This window comes from Bradysia coprophila, unplaced genomic scaffold (assembly GCF_014529535.1).
Source record: "Bradysia coprophila strain Holo2 unplaced genomic scaffold, BU_Bcop_v1 contig_324, whole genome shotgun sequence".
NCBI lineage: Eukaryota > Metazoa > Arthropoda > Insecta > Diptera > Sciaridae > Bradysia > Bradysia coprophila.
Genome location: NW_023503584.1, coordinates 4,802,541 through 4,821,080, shown reverse-complemented (window position 1 = coordinate 4,821,080; position 18,540 = coordinate 4,802,541). Strand labels below are relative to the sequence as shown.

The 18,540-nt window shown below is 30.4% G+C and overlaps 1 protein-coding gene across 11 annotated transcripts in view; it reads right to left on the bottom strand.

The window, feature by feature from the left end:
* Positions 1-18,540, bottom strand: part of LOC119079630 (protein grainyhead) — a 155,029-nt gene that overhangs the window by 31,227 nt on the left and 105,262 nt on the right. For 9 of the 11 annotated variants that reach the window (XM_037187627.1, XM_037187628.1, XM_037187629.1 and 6 more), the window contains 3 exons: positions 13,263-13,373; positions 12,326-12,550; positions 6,387-6,558 (listed from right to left, as the gene is read on the bottom strand). In XM_037187627.1, coding sequence (XP_037043522.1) covers positions 6,387-6,558; positions 12,326-12,550; positions 13,263-13,373 — 508 coding nt within the window. Of the gene's footprint in view, positions 1-3,080; positions 3,997-6,386; positions 6,559-12,325; positions 12,551-13,262; positions 13,374-18,540 lie in introns of those variants that run through there. The other 2 variants (XM_037187635.1, XM_037187636.1) reach the window with 2 other exon arrangements.

Here is an 18,540-nt window from a genome sequence, read left to right as displayed (position 1 = left end):
CTATTACTTCTTCTGATATCTGGTATATTCTGGACATTGAAACAATAGCAGATTTGGTGCTTTTTATTTTGACAAGTATGGCGAATTAAAAAGTTATGCAAACAAAAATTACGTAACTTATTTTACTCACTAAGCCACTGGGAAATAGGTTTTACCGCTCATGTCAATGTAGTAATAATGTATTTCTCCAGGGTTTAGTGAGTAAAATCTATTACTTCATAGGTTTTAACATACATTTTACTATAAAATAGCGTAATTAATATAACGTGTTGCTTATTTTTGTCGTCACTATCGATAACAGATGACATAGTTATAGAATGGGCAGTTTGGAACACCTTTTATAGTATGTAAGATTGAACAAACGGATGAAGTTGATATTAACTATAAAATTTGACCCAATTGGAACCATTTGACATGGGAATAGTTAAACGTTCAACCTTAAAATGCGACAAATCTACTGAAAATTTAAATAAAATACAAAATTGGTTTGCAACTGTAAGCAAACAGAATTGAAATATAAAATAGATAAAATTCAAACACAAAATGGATAGACAGATTAAGAACTGAATTACTACTCGAAAGTAGTAAACATTTTTTAAGGAAATAATTCATTTCCAAAACTGCTGAGAAAATCAATATTTTTAATTTTTCGATCAAATAAAGTCGATAGAATTGTGGGTGTAGTAGTAAAATGTTATATTAAAATCTAACACGTCACAGTTGCTTTTTTAGAAATATCCACAACAAAATCTTGTGTTTAGAAGTCATTCCAAAAATGTCATTTAGTCTTTTTTACTCGCTCACTCATTAACTTTTAATTAAGGCTTAGCATATGCACATGTGCGATGGAACAATTAACATTTATGATATCATCTTATGTCAAATAAGTATTGAACACTTAGCACTTTTCGGTTTTTGATTAAAATTTGATTCTTACGAGAAATATCTTTTCCATTCATTTTTACATTTTAGTTACATTTATTGCGGCGTGAAGAAGCCGGTATTGGCGTTATTTTGCATAATTTCTATTGTTTCAATTCCTTTACATATTTTAGCAGCCACATGCATTCAAACTATTATTTATGAACAAAGTTTAGTTCTAACCATGGCTTCTCAAGGTTGTGGTAAATAAATGAAAAACAATTTGGATAAAGTCGAAGCATTATAATTTGATCGATTCTATTCATTTTTAAATAATTGTAGTTTTCGAAGAAATCATTTCGAAAACATTACAGTATAAAAGCTTACACATGCGCATTAGAGCTGTTTACTCGCGATATACCTGCGGGTAATCCGTTCAAATGCACGTGTCCAAGCTTTTATACTGTAATGTTTTCGAAATGATTTCTTCGAAAACTACAATTATTTAAAAATGAATTAAATGAGTAGAATCGATCAAATTATAATGCTCCGACTTTATTAAAGCGATGCTTTACTCGCTGAATCAAATTTCAACACAACCCAATTTCACAGCGACACGTTCCGAAATATCGTTATTAAAAATATTAGAACAGCGTCAATTCTTTAGCAAAGTCTGCTAATACTACAAATAATTTCAATTATTCCTTGATTGGCAATGCGTTCTAAAGTTAAATATGAGGATGACGACTAACATAAAATAAAATCTGAATTTGTGAATCTCTATAAACCTCTTATAATGCGGTCATTATCAGCAGCACTTTAATCAATTTAATGTATCTGCAAAATGTAAATTCATTCACCGATTGTAAAGTATTCTGTGTAAACGTTCCGGCAAATTTACTTAGTCAAGACCTATTCTCAATTCAGATTCAGATTTTAAATTATTAGCAATGGGTGAGGATAAACAAACAATGAATGGCTCAAAGTATTGAACAAATGATGCAAACAATCGACTTATATTTCGTAGATACGCAATTAGAAAAATCTATAGAAATTGGCAAAAAATGTGCGGAAAAAAACTCACTCGGAGCAAACTTTTTGATCTTTAAAACATTACGTAATTATGAGATAGCTGAATGCGGTAGATGGTTCTGTTCTACACACAAAAAGTTCCACAAAAACTATTAACACAAAAAATGTTATTAAGTCGAGAAGAAGTAGAGAAGTTTTTACTGCCAATCAATGAGAATCAATTCAATTTTTGGTAAAAGCTAATTAGGTATCAAGAGTAAAAATTCTTAATAAAATTATTCCGTCTGAAATGCGTAGATTAATCCGTAAAGAATTTGTTCAAGATCATCACACACAAGTGATAGCAATAAATTGACGTTATCACGATCATTAGGCATTCGAATTCTGACAAAAGTTCTTACGTACACCCGTACAGAAATATATATAAATTCTATCATTTAATACCATTTTTGAACGAAAAAAAAAAATATCAAAATGGCCATTGGGTATTTTTAATTTACCATAATTTATTCTGATCTCAAGGTCTCTCTCAAATAGTTTCATACAAAGCTCATATTCATATTATACGAAAACGAACGTATAGAATATTATATTGAGAGTCAGCCACAATATTTTCTTGTTGATTTTTATTCAGAATTATATATAAGCCAGTGTGTATGTTAATTAAATGATTTGGATTTTTTTTTGTTAAAATATAATTTTGTTGTTGTCTTAATTTTTTTTATATTTTCGTTCGTTCGTATCATACACAACAACAATATAATTTTATTAGCTCTTAATGTCGCATAGCTATTTTTCAAATAAAATTTATTGGATTTTTTTCTCGTATTATTGTTGATTTTTGAAAGGTTTTTTGTTGTTGTTGTTGTTGTTAAATGAGAGACGAAGAAGAAGAAGAAGTCTTCGGTGAACAGAGATTGTAAACATTTCCAGGAAATGATAATTTTCGATAAATTATGATTTTTATTTGCGCATATTTATTTTATCGTCAAGTGAAAAAAGATATTATACAAGAAGAGTGTAGTACGAGTATACGAGATAAGCTAGAATGCGTTGAACTATAATAAAAGGAATAACTTAATACGGAACCGTGCGAAATAAATTGGGTGTATTTACGAGAAAAAAAAAGTTGTAATGAACTGGTATAACATTGACACTCCACAGACATAGCGACAGTCTTTACAAACCTTCGTTTATTAATTAATCCAATTAAATTGATATCCACTGTATCCACACGGTAATGATGTGTTTCTCTCTCTTTTTTTGCAATTTATTTATTAACACTTTAATCAAACAAATATTCACAATATATCAATGTACCGCTCTTCGTACAGCCTCTATCATTTACGTATTCCGATATCTTTGCATCAATACGTTTTTTGTTTTGTAATCATTAACATAAAATCTTTCGTTTTTCGTATGAAAATTAATTACAGCAAATAATTTATTCTCCGGTACAATAATTCATAACATCACAATAATCAGTATAAAATCAGAATCGGTAACATCCATTAATTTAAGAATATGTCACATAGCTCATTATACCAATCAAGTTAAATGAGAAACACTGTTTTCGCTAAATCCAATTTAATTTAAATAATTTGTTTTTTCTCGTATCATACGATTGTGTGTTTATTTATCTTTGATATCCATATAAATAAGGCAATGTCAACAGTTAACACACGCGTATTATATTAACACTCAATAATTGAAAAACGTAAAAATGAGAAGAAACAAAACAACAAAAATAAAGAAACGCCGGAGCGGATATGGTTAAAAAAAATAAATAAAATGCGCGAAAAACCAGATATGTATTACCATATATATTGGTAAAACTCTATTCGATTGGGATGGTGGTGTTACTATACGTGTTTTTCCGATTCAACAAAATTTTACAATATGACATAAAACGATTTCATGTCCTTCGCCCGTTCCAACAATATGAAAAATATAATCAACAAAACCGATTTCCTGTTTCGCTTTTTGATGGTCAATTCTTTTTTTTGTGTGTAAATTTTTGATCTTGTTCCGTCAACGTTCTGTGACAGACTAAATCAACTTATCCACTATAAACTACAAATCCGACAAAATAAAAATACAACAACAACAACAAAAAATTATTATAAACAAGTCCAAAACGCTCGTCTTGTCCGATCCGCATAATACTGCGTGTATAAAATATTTTATACCTACGATTTTGTATGGAAAAAGGTATTCACATTTGTGTGAAGAAAAAAATAACACCTCTATGTCACATGTAATAAAAATTATGTGTAGTTTATACAGTACAACTAGACATATTATACACATCGACGTTATAAATATATATATAAAATGTTTGAAGACGTGATTCGGAGTGAAAAGAAAAATGTATGAAAATGATGAGACATAACATCCATACACATATTGTAAATAAATATATGCAACTTACGTTCAACAAATGAAAAGCCTTTGTACATAAATAACAAAGTGTTTTAGAGTTAGGGGAAAATTTTCTACAAAAATTTTCATATACAATATACTCTGACAAACAACTATACACAAACCACGATCAGGCCTTTAACACTCGCTCAACAAGTCTTAACAATACTAAAAGAAGAGTGCCATTCGATAGTTGTTGGTATTTTTTTTTTCATTTTTTGTAAACTTTATTTTGCTGAATCGCGTCATATGTACGATTTCTGAGCAACAGTTGTCTTTTCAAATAAAAATTCTTTGATCGAAAACTATTTTTCAATTTTTTATTTCAAACAGAAAACTCGTTCTTTTTTTATTTTACTGTGTTTATCTTCCAGTAGCTGGTATATATATGTTTTATGTGTAAATTGTATGTATGTTGAAGAGTAAATTGGTCAGAGGAATTTGTGGATTGCGCGTAAATCAGTTGATTCTCGATGTACCATCAAATGGTAGTTGACAGTAGCAGAGCAACGTGATTACTTTTTGATCTAAATAATATACGCAATACGACAAGAAGAAAAAAATATTGTCTGTTTGCCGTTTTATAAATTATATCTCGAAAGTTTAATCTTTTGTCGGTTTTTTATGATCATTTTTTGTTTTATTCATTTATGCTTTTGTTTCTTTTATGATTATTTTTTCTCTGGTAGCGAGTATGCTTTCGGGAAAATTCTAGTGAAATTTGTACATTTATTTTTCATATTTTTTTTGAGTACATATTAAGCAAGACATTTTTAGATTATTTCTTTGAAGAAGATAAATGGTGTCGTTCCTATTTAAGTATCATTGTTTTATGAGAAATGCGTTGACCTGCCGGTTATGAGTTTGTCTTTTAGTAAAAAGTTAAATGAGATGTTAGGTCAAAGTATTAAACTGTTTTTTTTTTTATTATCATTGTACCATTCTTATTACGACTTTTATTATGGCTTTAAATCAGATTTGTGTAACATGTTCGGTTCTACCTTGTGTCATGTGAATTTTTCTCATTTTCTCGCGTTTCTTTTACCGTCGCATACATTTTGTTTTAATGTCTCTAGGAATTAGTGTAACATGCTTTACAGTTAAATGTATCAAAAACAAATCACGGTCACGCAATACAGATTCTAATATCTCTAGTATGCACTAGAATGTAAGGTTTATATTTACCCGACCAACTATAGGTCAAACTATTCAAAATTGTCATAAAAGATCACGAGTAGCGTATGAAAGAACTTTTAAAAAGATTCATCTGCTTTCGACAACGACGAAAAAATAAGTAACGATCTCGGTTCAGGTGTTCAGTTATATAGCAAAATTTGTGCTTAAAAAAATGAAGTAAGAGATTTTCTGCGGAACACTAAAAATTTATATTTTTAACAAATGAAGTAGTAGATTTAGTTGTTAAACAAGTTGACACAATTGTCGATAGTGGAAGCTTCTAAATGATTTTGTTTCTTAATTGCCGGAAAAATGTGTCGTGTTGTTTAGTATTGATCGAATTTCACTAATCATCATTAACTGGAGTCGAAAGGAGACAAGCCTGACGCAATTGTTTGTAAAAACAGCGTTCACGTTTAATTACGTTCAAAAATGAAGACAGGCTAGAATTGTGAAAGAAGGAAAGCCTCCTTACTACATCCAATAACTGGACTCTCCGTAATTCCCTACATCATATTAAATATGCATAGTCCATTAACGTCTAATTAAATCAAAATTACGTTTCGGTTATAAGTACGATAAAAAAAACAACCGAATAAAATGTTAATCAATCAAATTATTTCTGCAATCATTCTTCGAACACACTGATTAGTGTTAATCCCAGGTGAAATTGTCTGCATTAGTAATTTGATGAATAACAAACGACAGTTTAAAAAAAACCTGCTAAACTTATAACGTAATAATAATTCTACCTACACAACACCGCTAAATATACACATAAAAAATTCATAAACGATTATAGACATCAATTGGACTACTTATCACACAGTCAATATATCAATCAGATTTGGTAAACAAAATATAAAAAAAATCTCATTATATTCATTTTCACTTACCTTTTGATTGCGTGAACATTTCGGATCTTTGCGTAAGTCTTCGGGTTCACGTTTCACATGTATATTCTGTGACGATGGGTGTGCACCGAGCAATAGACCTTGTATTTCATTTTGCGATAGGCCAGATACGTCTATAGGCGTGGCCTGTCCGTTCAATTTCGTTGCAGGGGAACTGAAAAATAGATAAGAAGGGAAATTCTATTATGCGTGCATATGTTAATTAATTTGGTTGGTATAGTAAATATTGGTTTGGTTTGAATGTGATTGCAGTGTTTACAATCACGAATTTATTATGATTTATTTTATTGCATATTAAAAGTGCGCTTTATACTCTGCATTGAAGATATTAAATTCCACTTTTTTTATTTAATTGATTAGATCGATTGTTCGCCGTTGACTCTTAACACATAATTATGTTCAAGCCTTTTCATTACAGCATTTAAGTTAATATTTATGAAAAGCATTTTTACATGCAATAGTCATGTAGCCGCAGCATTAATACTGTCTGCATTTTTCAATATTGATTCGTTATACACTTTCTCGCATGATTGATTATAAACATGCTAAAAACGAGATGAATCTCATAATTAACAAGTGCAGAAGTACGTGATCGTGAACATGAACCCTTTTTTTTAAATGAATAAAAACAGGTTCGTCGCTTTAACGATGTCTTTCGATTTTTCGTTAATGTTACAACTATACCCAGTAAACATATGTAAGACAAAAGAGTTAGGTCGGTAAGAATACATCAAAAAATAATAATAATTTGGATAACAATTTGTAAAAGGGACTCGGAAAAAAATGACCGTGGACGCTGTGCAGCGTGCAGGGACCAACGAAGACCTTTAATGAGAGACGTTTGCATTGAAATTATATATAGGTGCGTTTTGTTAAGGTGCAATTACAATTGTATGGTGAAAGTTGTGTGACATTCATCACTGCAAGTGATGTGATTCATCTTTTGTGATTAATCGTTTAGTGGTGCATGTTGCTTTCATTTTGCCGATTATTAATAATTGTTGGAGATGGGAATATAGATTTCTGCTACAATTATACATTGTGGTTGGTATACATCTCGTTTAATAATTTTTTTTACATGATTGCGATGGACATTGATCAAGTATATTGAGAAAATGTCACAGTCTTTTTAGTCAACTCGGTTTTCTAGCGCTACGTTCTTTCCATCAAAAGCATTTTAATTAGAAAATACTTTCAAGATTCAAAAAGATTTAGAATGGAAACTGAGCCACACCGATGCCTACAATTTACTTATTGAAAATTCACCTCTAATCCATTCATAAACGTATTACACCTCATCATATCAAGTCACGCAAGACACTTAATTAAAATACTTAAAAACTTCGATCGATCGTTGTTTGTATCTCGTGGATACATTCACAAAACTCTCCACATCACGACGATATAGTTAATTTATATCTTCTTTAAGAGATATCCACACGGTGTGTTATATTATGATTCTTCATCTAGATGAGATTTTATCTTATATGGACTTTTAAACGTATTATCTTAAAATTAATTTTTTTTTTTTCATTTCGAAATTCGAAACGATCAATGTAATGCATAGTTTAGTGGAAATGTGGAACATTTGTGTAGATAGATTTTAATGTAGGAACATGACCCGATACGTACGGTTTAATTAAAACGGATTGTTATCTGCGTTTAAATCAAATGACGATATGTCGTTCATTTATAAGACTCGAATGAAATTAATTTTTTTTGTATGAAGGCATGTAATGCTATAGGCCATGCATGCCAAATAAAGTGAGACTTTTTTTTTCCAAGCGTGTACTTTCAGTTTAATGAAAAAAAAAACTTTTTCCAAAAATTAATCCTCGTATTCATAACAATACAAGATTCAAATTTTAATCCTAAAAGATTTTGAAAGTGATCCCTTTCTTGAAGAAAAAAAATAATAAAAATAAAAATCTAATAAATAATAATAGTTTTAAACATTTCCACTGTGTGCCAGCATTAGCAATGACAGACAGTAGTGACTATATAAATATATAAGATATTTTGTGTGTATCAACCCCTCAATGTTTTGGCTTTCGAATAATAGAAATGGAATTTATTCACATGCCTGTAGGCCCCGCATATAAAACATAGAAATTTGTTTAAAGACATTTAAGGGTTAACATACAATCTGCATATCAAAATGAAAGATATTTTTGATGAGATAAAGAGAGAATAGAAAGAAATTAAAATTTATGTTTCGTGTAAATATATAACAAAAAATTTGAAGCAGTCGATTTTGAAGACGTCTATGCATGCAAGCTGAGTCAGGAACACATTTACAAGGCCATCATACCATTTCAAAATAAATTTATTTATGTAATCAAATCATTTCCGCAGGCAATTTTTGTAATCGACTAAACTTGTAAATCAAATTAAATTGAACTCATTTATGGGCGACGGTTAGACGACCGGAAAATTTGTGCAAATGGTATCAATTGTAAATGTGGAAAGACGAAAATTTGGTATTCAGGGCCGACGAAGATAGTCCACCTTTTGGAAACTACTATTCATCTGTTATCGAAATAGCATTGTAGCAAAGGGAATGTTAAACTTAATGAAGTAAAAGATTTTATATCAAACATCAAGCGATATATTATCTTAAACAAACGAAGCAATAGAACAATTGAGATGAGATATGCATGAACCGAAAAATGTTTATTTGGAAAATGTCTTTTTATGACGGTTAGTGCATAACTCTTTTCAATTGATTATATTACGATAGACGGAGATTCGCTTGCTTTTTTGAAGGTTGAAAGGGTCATAGAGCTTTATTAATGTGTTTTCCTAGTCAGTCCAATCTCTGCTACAAATTGTCCAGTTTTACGTTATGCCAACATTTGCGAAACATGTTCATTGTACGTGCAGCCTAAAAACACTTAAACGAGAGGGTCGTAGAGTGGTTTCGTTTGTTGTATTCGGAGGTAATTTAAATTTAAGTTCATGTCTTCATGAGATTTACTACATGAGATCGGACATTTTGAGTTAGCAATTTTTGTGATTATGGAAAGCAATATATGGTTCAATGATCGATGACTGATGGTTCAATCGTTAAAAGAGATTACGGTAATTTACCGTTGCTATTAGAAAGAAGATAAATTAGAATGTTTGATTAGAATGTTAAATATGAATAGGATGACCAAGTGTCCCTAGTCATCAGGTACTAAACCCACTAATAATCGTGTCTAGTCAAACTTGAGCTCTAATTTTCATACGTTCCAATGATCCCAGTATTACACAACATAACATGTAGACCATGTAGCCATAAAGGCACTTTAAACAACAAGATATCGTTTAACAAAATTTTGTATCCTCAAAATCATCTTCCGATGATAAATGTGTCGCCTAGAAAGTCACAACAAACTACCACTCACATTTTTCTTTTGAATAGGTAAGACTTCTGTTGTCGCTTCTACCATTCAATGGAAACATTATTTTCCTATAAGAATTTCAGTTGATCAAGCGAAAAACTTGATCTCATACAATTCAGGTAACCGAACCGAACATGTGAACTTTCTTTATATAATTGGTAATTTATATGTTTTGGATTATGAATTGTATTTATTGAATTATGAAGAAGAAGAAAAAAATGGAATGAAAAAGTCGTAAGCTCTACCTGACGCAATTTAAAATAAAATTATTTTTTTAACGACAGATATAGTGTTTCATTGAGTTGAGTGTTTAGCTATAGATTCATCTTTCGTTTTATATATAAAAGACGAAAATCTACGTATATCTTTCTAACAAATAATATATTCGATCGTTACATGTGGAGAGTCAATATAATATATAATAATAATAATAAAAAAAATAGTAGAGGTTATACACAGAGAGATAGAAAACCTATTTCGTTTAAAAAACCATAATTCAATATGACCGCGTTTTTTTATCACCATAAATATAGTTCTTATACACATTATTTTGGCAATAAATTCTCGAATTATGACATACGTTTCGAATCGAAATTAAATGTTGTATTTTATAAAGACTAACGAAAATACCATTAAGAAACAACACACAGAAGATAAAAAAAATCTTTAACTTTTATGATCAATATTACATTAATATTTAAGACTTTCAATGTGTAGATGCATTCATCATATTCCCATTTAAATACACAATTTTTTTTCTTTCCGAAGCTCGATAAGAATTCCTCAGGTGTTGAGTTGAGATATACCGTGTGTCTATCTAATTTTATACACTTTTTTTTCGTTAAATGCATTTCCATATTATTAGGTACATTAAATTTTAACACAGACACAGACCAGTCAAATGAAATATTTGAGATTGAGAGAAAAAAAGTCTAGAAATAAATTTATTAGTTTTTCGGTGTGGATATGGTTTAATTGTATTGAGTAAAAAATTATAGTTTTTATGTGGGTGTATGGAATAAGTGTATCTAATGAGATTATTTATTGAAATGTTTGAATAATTTCAGTGTTATGCATGGAAGCTTAACTCTTTTTTCTTTCTTACAGTTTCAGCAATTGTTTCATTTAGATTGTATACAATTGAATCGGCGATTATTATTATTATTTTAAGTGGAATTCTCTTCGCATCGTTGATTTTTCCGCATTATCCGACATTAAAATATTTGCAATTATGTGTCTCACGAAATTAAATACTTTTGTTTATCTTCACATTCATATAGATCCTAAAATTCCTGAACCGTATCTAGATCCACCGCCCACATATAACTTAGTTCCCAAGTCAAAAAATTGAAATGGTTTTTACACAACGAATTCAAGTTATTCAATTGGCTTGAATAGTGGCATAAGTAGGACCGTAAGTGCCACATGTGTTAATAAGATAAATTTAGATTTTGTTAAAGTGTCTGACACTCGGTACGACATAATTTTAAAACGATCACAACGAAGCTGTCAAGTTTCATATACTTTACGACTGTCTTTTGATTTGAAATAAGCCCACCTTATGTATCATTGCATAAGGTGTATTGTAATGATATACACCCTGCCGGTAAATTGTTAGTAGTTTCCATCTCTAATCGGAAATCGAATAAAAACGATAAATTTGAAGACCCAATGTCACATTATTAAAATTGGTTCGTTCTTCTTTTTGGGTAAAAATCAGAAATTTTTTATTTAAATTTTCTGTATTACGGAATCACTTAGCATTTGAAATGACTACACGCGTGCTAGACAGAAACACGAAATTGTTTTAAAAACAAATTTGGTAAAATGATTCTGAATGGGATGAACAAGATTTCGTCTAACTGAATGCGATTATCTCTTTCACGGTCCATTGACTTCAACAATACGATTTAATTTTCACAACATCACATAATGGAATAATGAAATTTTCTATCCACTCATATACATGCAAATCGAAAAATCTTATCTTGTCTGAAAATTAAATAGAAAAATTCAAACCTTTTATAAAGAAACTATCCGCGGCACATTATACAACGAGCCAGCCAACATTCACATAAGAAAGCACAACGAATTTAATGAAAGGAAAAAGGCCATTGAATATGGTTACAAATCTAATATAAATAACAAATAATAATTGAATTATAACGAAAAAAAAAGAAAACAAAAATTATTTTTTGTAGAATTCTTTATCTGGAGCTAGACAATAAAATGTCGTACGAAAAACGTGTAAATGTAACCTATATTTCGACGGCTGTGTAGATAGGATATGTAATTTATACAATGAATGGACTATTGTAATAATAAATCACAATAAGAATTTATAATAAAGTTGATTGTAGTGCGAATATTGTATATATTTCATTGAATTAAAATGTAGTCGTTGAATGGTTAAGGAACTAGCTATATACCGTAACATTATAATGGAAAAATATGTTAAAACGAATAGTGAGCAATGTTGGATATTTTAAATGAATGTATCGCATCATGTAGTAGAATAGATATATAAGAACATACCTCCATTGTAGTCCATCTTTATCAGGTACTTTGTAGTATTCATACACAAATGACGTGCTACCATTTGGATTGTGTACTTGGTGCACTTGGTGCGGTGTTCCCAATGCACCAATGTTAACACTGCCGGTACTTCCGTTTGTTCCCGGTTCGTCGTCATTGTTCGATCCGTTACCAGATATATTGAGCATTGCAGAGGTAGCAGCAGTCAGTGGATGTTCAAAGAATCTGTAATGAAATGAAATAGTTACATGATTTAAAAAAAAGGAGTTTTATTGAATAAGGATGTAAGGGAAACGGTAGTGAGAGCTTTTAACACACAAAGGTTCCATGTCTGGAAACCAGTAACAATTTGCCACCACTACTTCATGAGGAGAAACATTTAGAGATCTAATCCTATGTTCGGTTTGAATTTTCCTTTTTCATTCTTTCCCGAAAGTGTTCTTTTCGACATAAGATGTGTGTTAATAGATAATCATGAAAATTGACCCAGTTCAGTATAAACGGCTAATCATCTGCTGTAGACATCAATGCCAATAATAAGCGATGATTATCTTCGGTTAATGTGGTATAATACAGAAAATATGTTTTCAAAATTCGCTGCGTGTAGTATGTTTGTTAGAACGACTGAAGTAGTAGATTTTGTACCAATACGATTACTGTTTATAAAAGGTCCGAGAACTTTATAGTTAGTGATGAAAATTGACGACCCAAAAACAACTAATCACTGATATAGACAGCAATGACAATAATGAGTGATGATATTTGGTAAATGTGGTGAGCAAAATGAATGTTAACGCGACTGAAGTAGTAGATTTTGTATCAAACACTAGGAAATTCATTAAACTTTTAACATGTGATTGGATCAAGATCCGGTTACCGTTTCTAGAAGTTCTAAAACGCATGGTAGAATGAAAAAAAAAAGAGTTTCTATACTAACCTTGCTGCGGGAAGGTACGCTGTTTGCGTTGTGGCACTTTGTACATGATTTATTGTTTCTGGACCGGTGTGGTTGCTTATCGGTGAATCTGGATTTGATGGTGCTCTTCGCCTGCAAAAATAAATAATTTCTTGTAAGTTGCATGTCATTGCATTGACTTAAATTAAAGCAATTTCGGATTGGTGTTCATTGAATGATTCTTCTCAAAATCAATTTCATGATTTTTTTCCATAAAATGCTGGCTGAATAAAAAATAACACATTAACGATGTGTAAGGTATATTTATACTGCTCTTTTAAGTTATATTTCCCGTCAACGTTCACCGAAGACGAACAAATAAAAATTGCACAAAAGGAAGCTACTGTTTTCTTTTCATCAATTCTTAAACAGTAAAAAAAGGGGTTGACGTCGTCTAGTGTTACACACAAAAAAACGTGGATAATAAATCTTACACTTTCATACAGATGTAAATTATAGAGAACATATATTCAGATGCTGTTAGGGTTACCATATTGGCAGTATTTTAATTAGGAAAGGGTTCAAATGAGTATACTCTAGTGCTCTTTTAGCTGGAAATATTTGAAGTTGGTGATGTTCACTTGAATTGATCATTTATTAGTTTCGACTGTAACATGAGCTATTGATTGATGAAATGGTTAATATTTCAGGGTTACATTTAGTGACGTTTCAATTATTGGTAAAAAACGTGTGGCACTGCGTGACGTCAGCTCGTCGCTTTCTGGGTAATTCTAGTGTCGCTTTGTCAATGACAAATGATTTTTCGTTGGAAAAACCACAATTGCACTTCATTTTTGTTTTGTATAAATAAACCTGACATCGTCATCTGAAAGTAATGCATTACAGCTGAATTGTAAAAGTGAAATTCAAATTAGTCTATATATACCATTTAAATGTGTCAGGTAGTATAGTTACAATCAATATACACACATTACATATTGTTCGTATATCTCTGTAATGAGGTCTTCGTAAATTACCTTATGTCTCATTATCGCACACACTATTTTCCAATAACAGAAATTCCAAATTGTTTTCAACATATTTAATTACTTAAATACGCGCCAAATACCTCACAGGCATTAAATGCATGCAAACGTATCGAAATTTGATGTTGTTATACAAATAGCTCAATATGGTCAGATATATAATACAAAATCGTCCAATGAATCTTCACGCTCGCATTAAATGGGTATCGTGAATAGTAGGTGTGCTGCATATACATCTATATATATTCACAAACCATATAAATTGATAAAGACGTATTTTCGAACAAACACCAAATCAGATTATATTTTATATAAATACAATAAATGAAGCTGAAAGAAAAAAAATCATTTCGATTTCATTTATAATAAAGCCAGAAGCAAAACTAAAATTTAAAACGCTGATAGTGCCTGAGAGATACAATTTCCTTAGCACCCAGCCATAAATTAAGTTTTAACTGACAAAAACAGTTTATTTGTTAAACCACACTCGTAAATGTCAAAAAACTATAAAAAGACGAATGTAATAAAATGTGTTTTTATCGCTATTTTTATTCAATGAATTCTCAATATATAAATATGGATACACATGCAAGCGACGACGAGAAGAGTTTTGGCGAATAAAAATGCTTAAAAGTAAGAAGATAAAAAAGGCATATCTTTTTATATGATATAATAATTCTTATTGGTGTGGAGTGTGTGTGACAAGGTGTACCATCAGTATACCTAAACATTCATTACATCTGCACAGACTCCTTTCACTCATATTATAGGATCCATTAGGGGCAATTTATTAGTTTTGATCATAAAAGTTCTTCAAAGATTTTTTTGGTTCTTTAAATTGTCACTAACTTCATCTTCACCCTGTATAGTCTCTGATATTTATATTAAAAAAATATTTTTTCTGTTAAATTTTAATTAATGGAATTTATTTAAATCTGCCGTGAGACTCGGAAAACACAATCAATTGGTTATAGTTGTTATGCTACGAAGGGTTCAAATGAACGGAACATTAACTTAATCTGTATATTTTATGTGAAAATATTTGTGTCATGACATCAATAGGTTATTGCAATATAGTATTGGACCGAAAAATGATGCTGAATTTATTAGCAATTTGTCAGTGCAAGTTAATGTATTGGTCGGAGATCATCTTACTTTCATTGGTCATTGTAAAAAAGGATAACTCAGAACATATTTTTGGGAGAGAGTATCGTTGAATTTATTTGTAATTTCTAGAAAGAAGTTTAAAGCAACCTGCTAACCAAGTGAACCTTCGGTTTCAACATTCTTTCTCATAATATATTTGTTTGTAGTATTTGTTTGAGTGTAAAATTACAGCCATTCTCACTATCTCATTGTGTACTTCAGATATGTTAAAAAAATGCACAGGAACTACGATCCAATTTTTATGGATCATGCATATCACCGATGACTACAATAATGATTTCAGATTATCGATAGTCAAGTCATCTTTTACGGCCACTAAAAAATTAAGCGACGAACCTTAGGTAGTATCCTCTTATAAAACGTAATTTGTGTTAAAACAAATGAAGTAAAAGATTTTCCATGTAACACTAAATTAACGATTAGTTTCTTTATCAGCGTATTATTAAACAAAAAAACTAAATGAACAATTAACAAAGGAAGTAACAGATTATAATGTCTATAAGATTGCCTTGCCGTTTGTCAAAGAGTGAAACCAATTATCTGAATATAGGTGACACGTAAAGTTACGAAGCGATACAATTTACGTACAATTTTTTTCACAGCATTCTTCTACTGTGATTACCCGTTAGATTAAAATAAGGAAATATTACTTATATTCATATTTATTCAAACAATAGCCGTAATAGCTATAAGTCAAGTAGAGAAAAGATTTATTGCTATAATTTAAATGACCTAAAGGAATGAATTAGAAATTAGCTCAGGCTTCCATATACTCGAATTAATGAATTCCATCCAATATACCTAACGAACGATCCATTAAAACTTAATAACTTTAATCTATAATTAATAATTTTATTCCACTAATACATGCGCATCGCATACCACCAGCCCCAGTGTATGTGTTGTGTACGTATACCATATCTTATAAGAAAATTTAATTTTAACTATATAAACTATTAAAATTGATTTACATAAAATAACAATAATTTTTCGTAATTCCTTTTAGTTATAGAGAAGTCAATAAGGTGTACCTATATAAAAACTTAAAACATATCCCAGTACATCCATCGCGATGTATATATATATATCTATGGGTATATTATATAGTCACAAATCGACTGCCTTTTTTTCCTTTTATATATAAATTATAACTCTGATGTAGGAATTTTACTCAAATTAATAAAATTCAAATTTGCATAAATCAGCTTCTTATACACACAGGTACATTATCTCTGGCTATAGTTTGTAAATTCATATAATTTATAACACACGTTGGGGTACTATGCATAGGACAAACTCTGTTGTCATTATAGAGAGGAAAAAAAACTATATCCACTGTCCATTCCATTACGCATTAAAGTTCTTTCGAATTAATTTAATTAATATTTACGAACAGTATATTGAAGCTTAGCTTGGCACTTAATTTGAATGTGAAATTCAACATAAATATAAAAATGAAAATGTTTTAGAGCAGTTAAGATCTTAAATATAATTACCCCAGAAAAAAAGAACTTTAAACCTAAAATACCGTGTAATGGTCAAACGTATTTTCTTAAGTGAAACATCTTTAAAAAAAACATTTTCAAAACAAAAGATTTTTTTCGGTATATCTTTCGGCAATGGAGTTCGTGATTACTAAGAACAATATAAATGTAGAAAATTAAATCATAAATGCGATAAACATCTAACTAAATTAAATTACATGTAATGAAAACATATTAACCCTGTAATTTTATTGTTTTTCTCAAATAAATTGTATGACTTTGTTCAGATTTTTATTAAATGATTTTTTGTTTGATGTTATTCTTTGAAATGAGTGATAAAATGCGCTAAATATAAAACGTTATTGCTGTAGGGCTTTTTCCAAACCGCAAATGGTCAGAGCAGTAGAAGCATTATGGTAAATGGATCTTTCATGAAAAAAGATTTTTCTTCGGTAAAATATGGTTCGAGAATAGGATTCGTTATATTCTGGAAATATTAATGTGGTTGATTAGCGCTACTTCAGAAACACCTAATCACCTGTTATCGACGGCAATGACAAAAGCCAGAAATTACATCTGGTGAACGTGCCTTATATATTGAAATCTGTATTAAATTAATGAAGTAATAGATTTTGCAGAGTAACAGAACCAATTGTTATATGGCGATACGACTACCATGATCCAAAGTTTAAAAGGAGAAACAGTACAATCGCTCAAAAGAATTAGAATTGTGCAGTAAACCCAGTTCAACAACCTTATTTTCCCAAATTTCTAGAAATTAAAAAATTAAGCAAAATATTTTTAATGATCTGAATAAGAACTGACAAATTCCCAATTTTCGACTATAAAAATGTACCTAAGACTAAAAGTTTTTTTTTGGGGTGTGAGAGGTTTCCAGACAGAGCCGAAGGCGAGCTCTGGAATCGAATACGCTAAAAAAGACTTTTAGTCCGTGGTACGAATAATATTTTTCATATTCGACGGAGAAAAAGTGTGACGAATATTTTTCATAAAGTCGGAGCATTATAATTTGATCGATTCTACTCATTTAATTCATTTTTGAATAATTGTAGTTTTCTAATAAATCATTTCGAAAACATTACAGTATAAAAGCTTAGACACGTGCATTTGAACGGATTACCCGCAGGTATACCGCGAGTAAACAGCTCTAATGCGCATGTGCAAGCTTTTATACTGTAATGTTTTCGAAATGATTTATTAGAAAACTACAATTATTTAAAAATGAATAGAATCGATCAAATTATAATGCTTCGACTTTACCTTGGACCCGACAATCCGTCCAATATGAAAAAGGGAAGAAATAAAAGCGATAAATCTAAAATAAGAATTGATCACTTGAAAATTAAAATGATTGCAGGAAAATAAGAATGTGATCACAACCAGTTTTTCAAATATAACACTACGAAATAAGATTCTATCAACCTAAAATAAGAAGTGATCACAAGTAGTACCTACCACCCGCTAAATCAAATGTGATCACTAAAAGTAAAGAATTTGATCACTAAAAGTCCGAACGAATACACATAAAAAGCGTTTTAACACGCCGAGCGATCCGGCCCATTGCCCCGGAGCGAAGCGGAGGGCCGCAATGCGAGCCGGGCG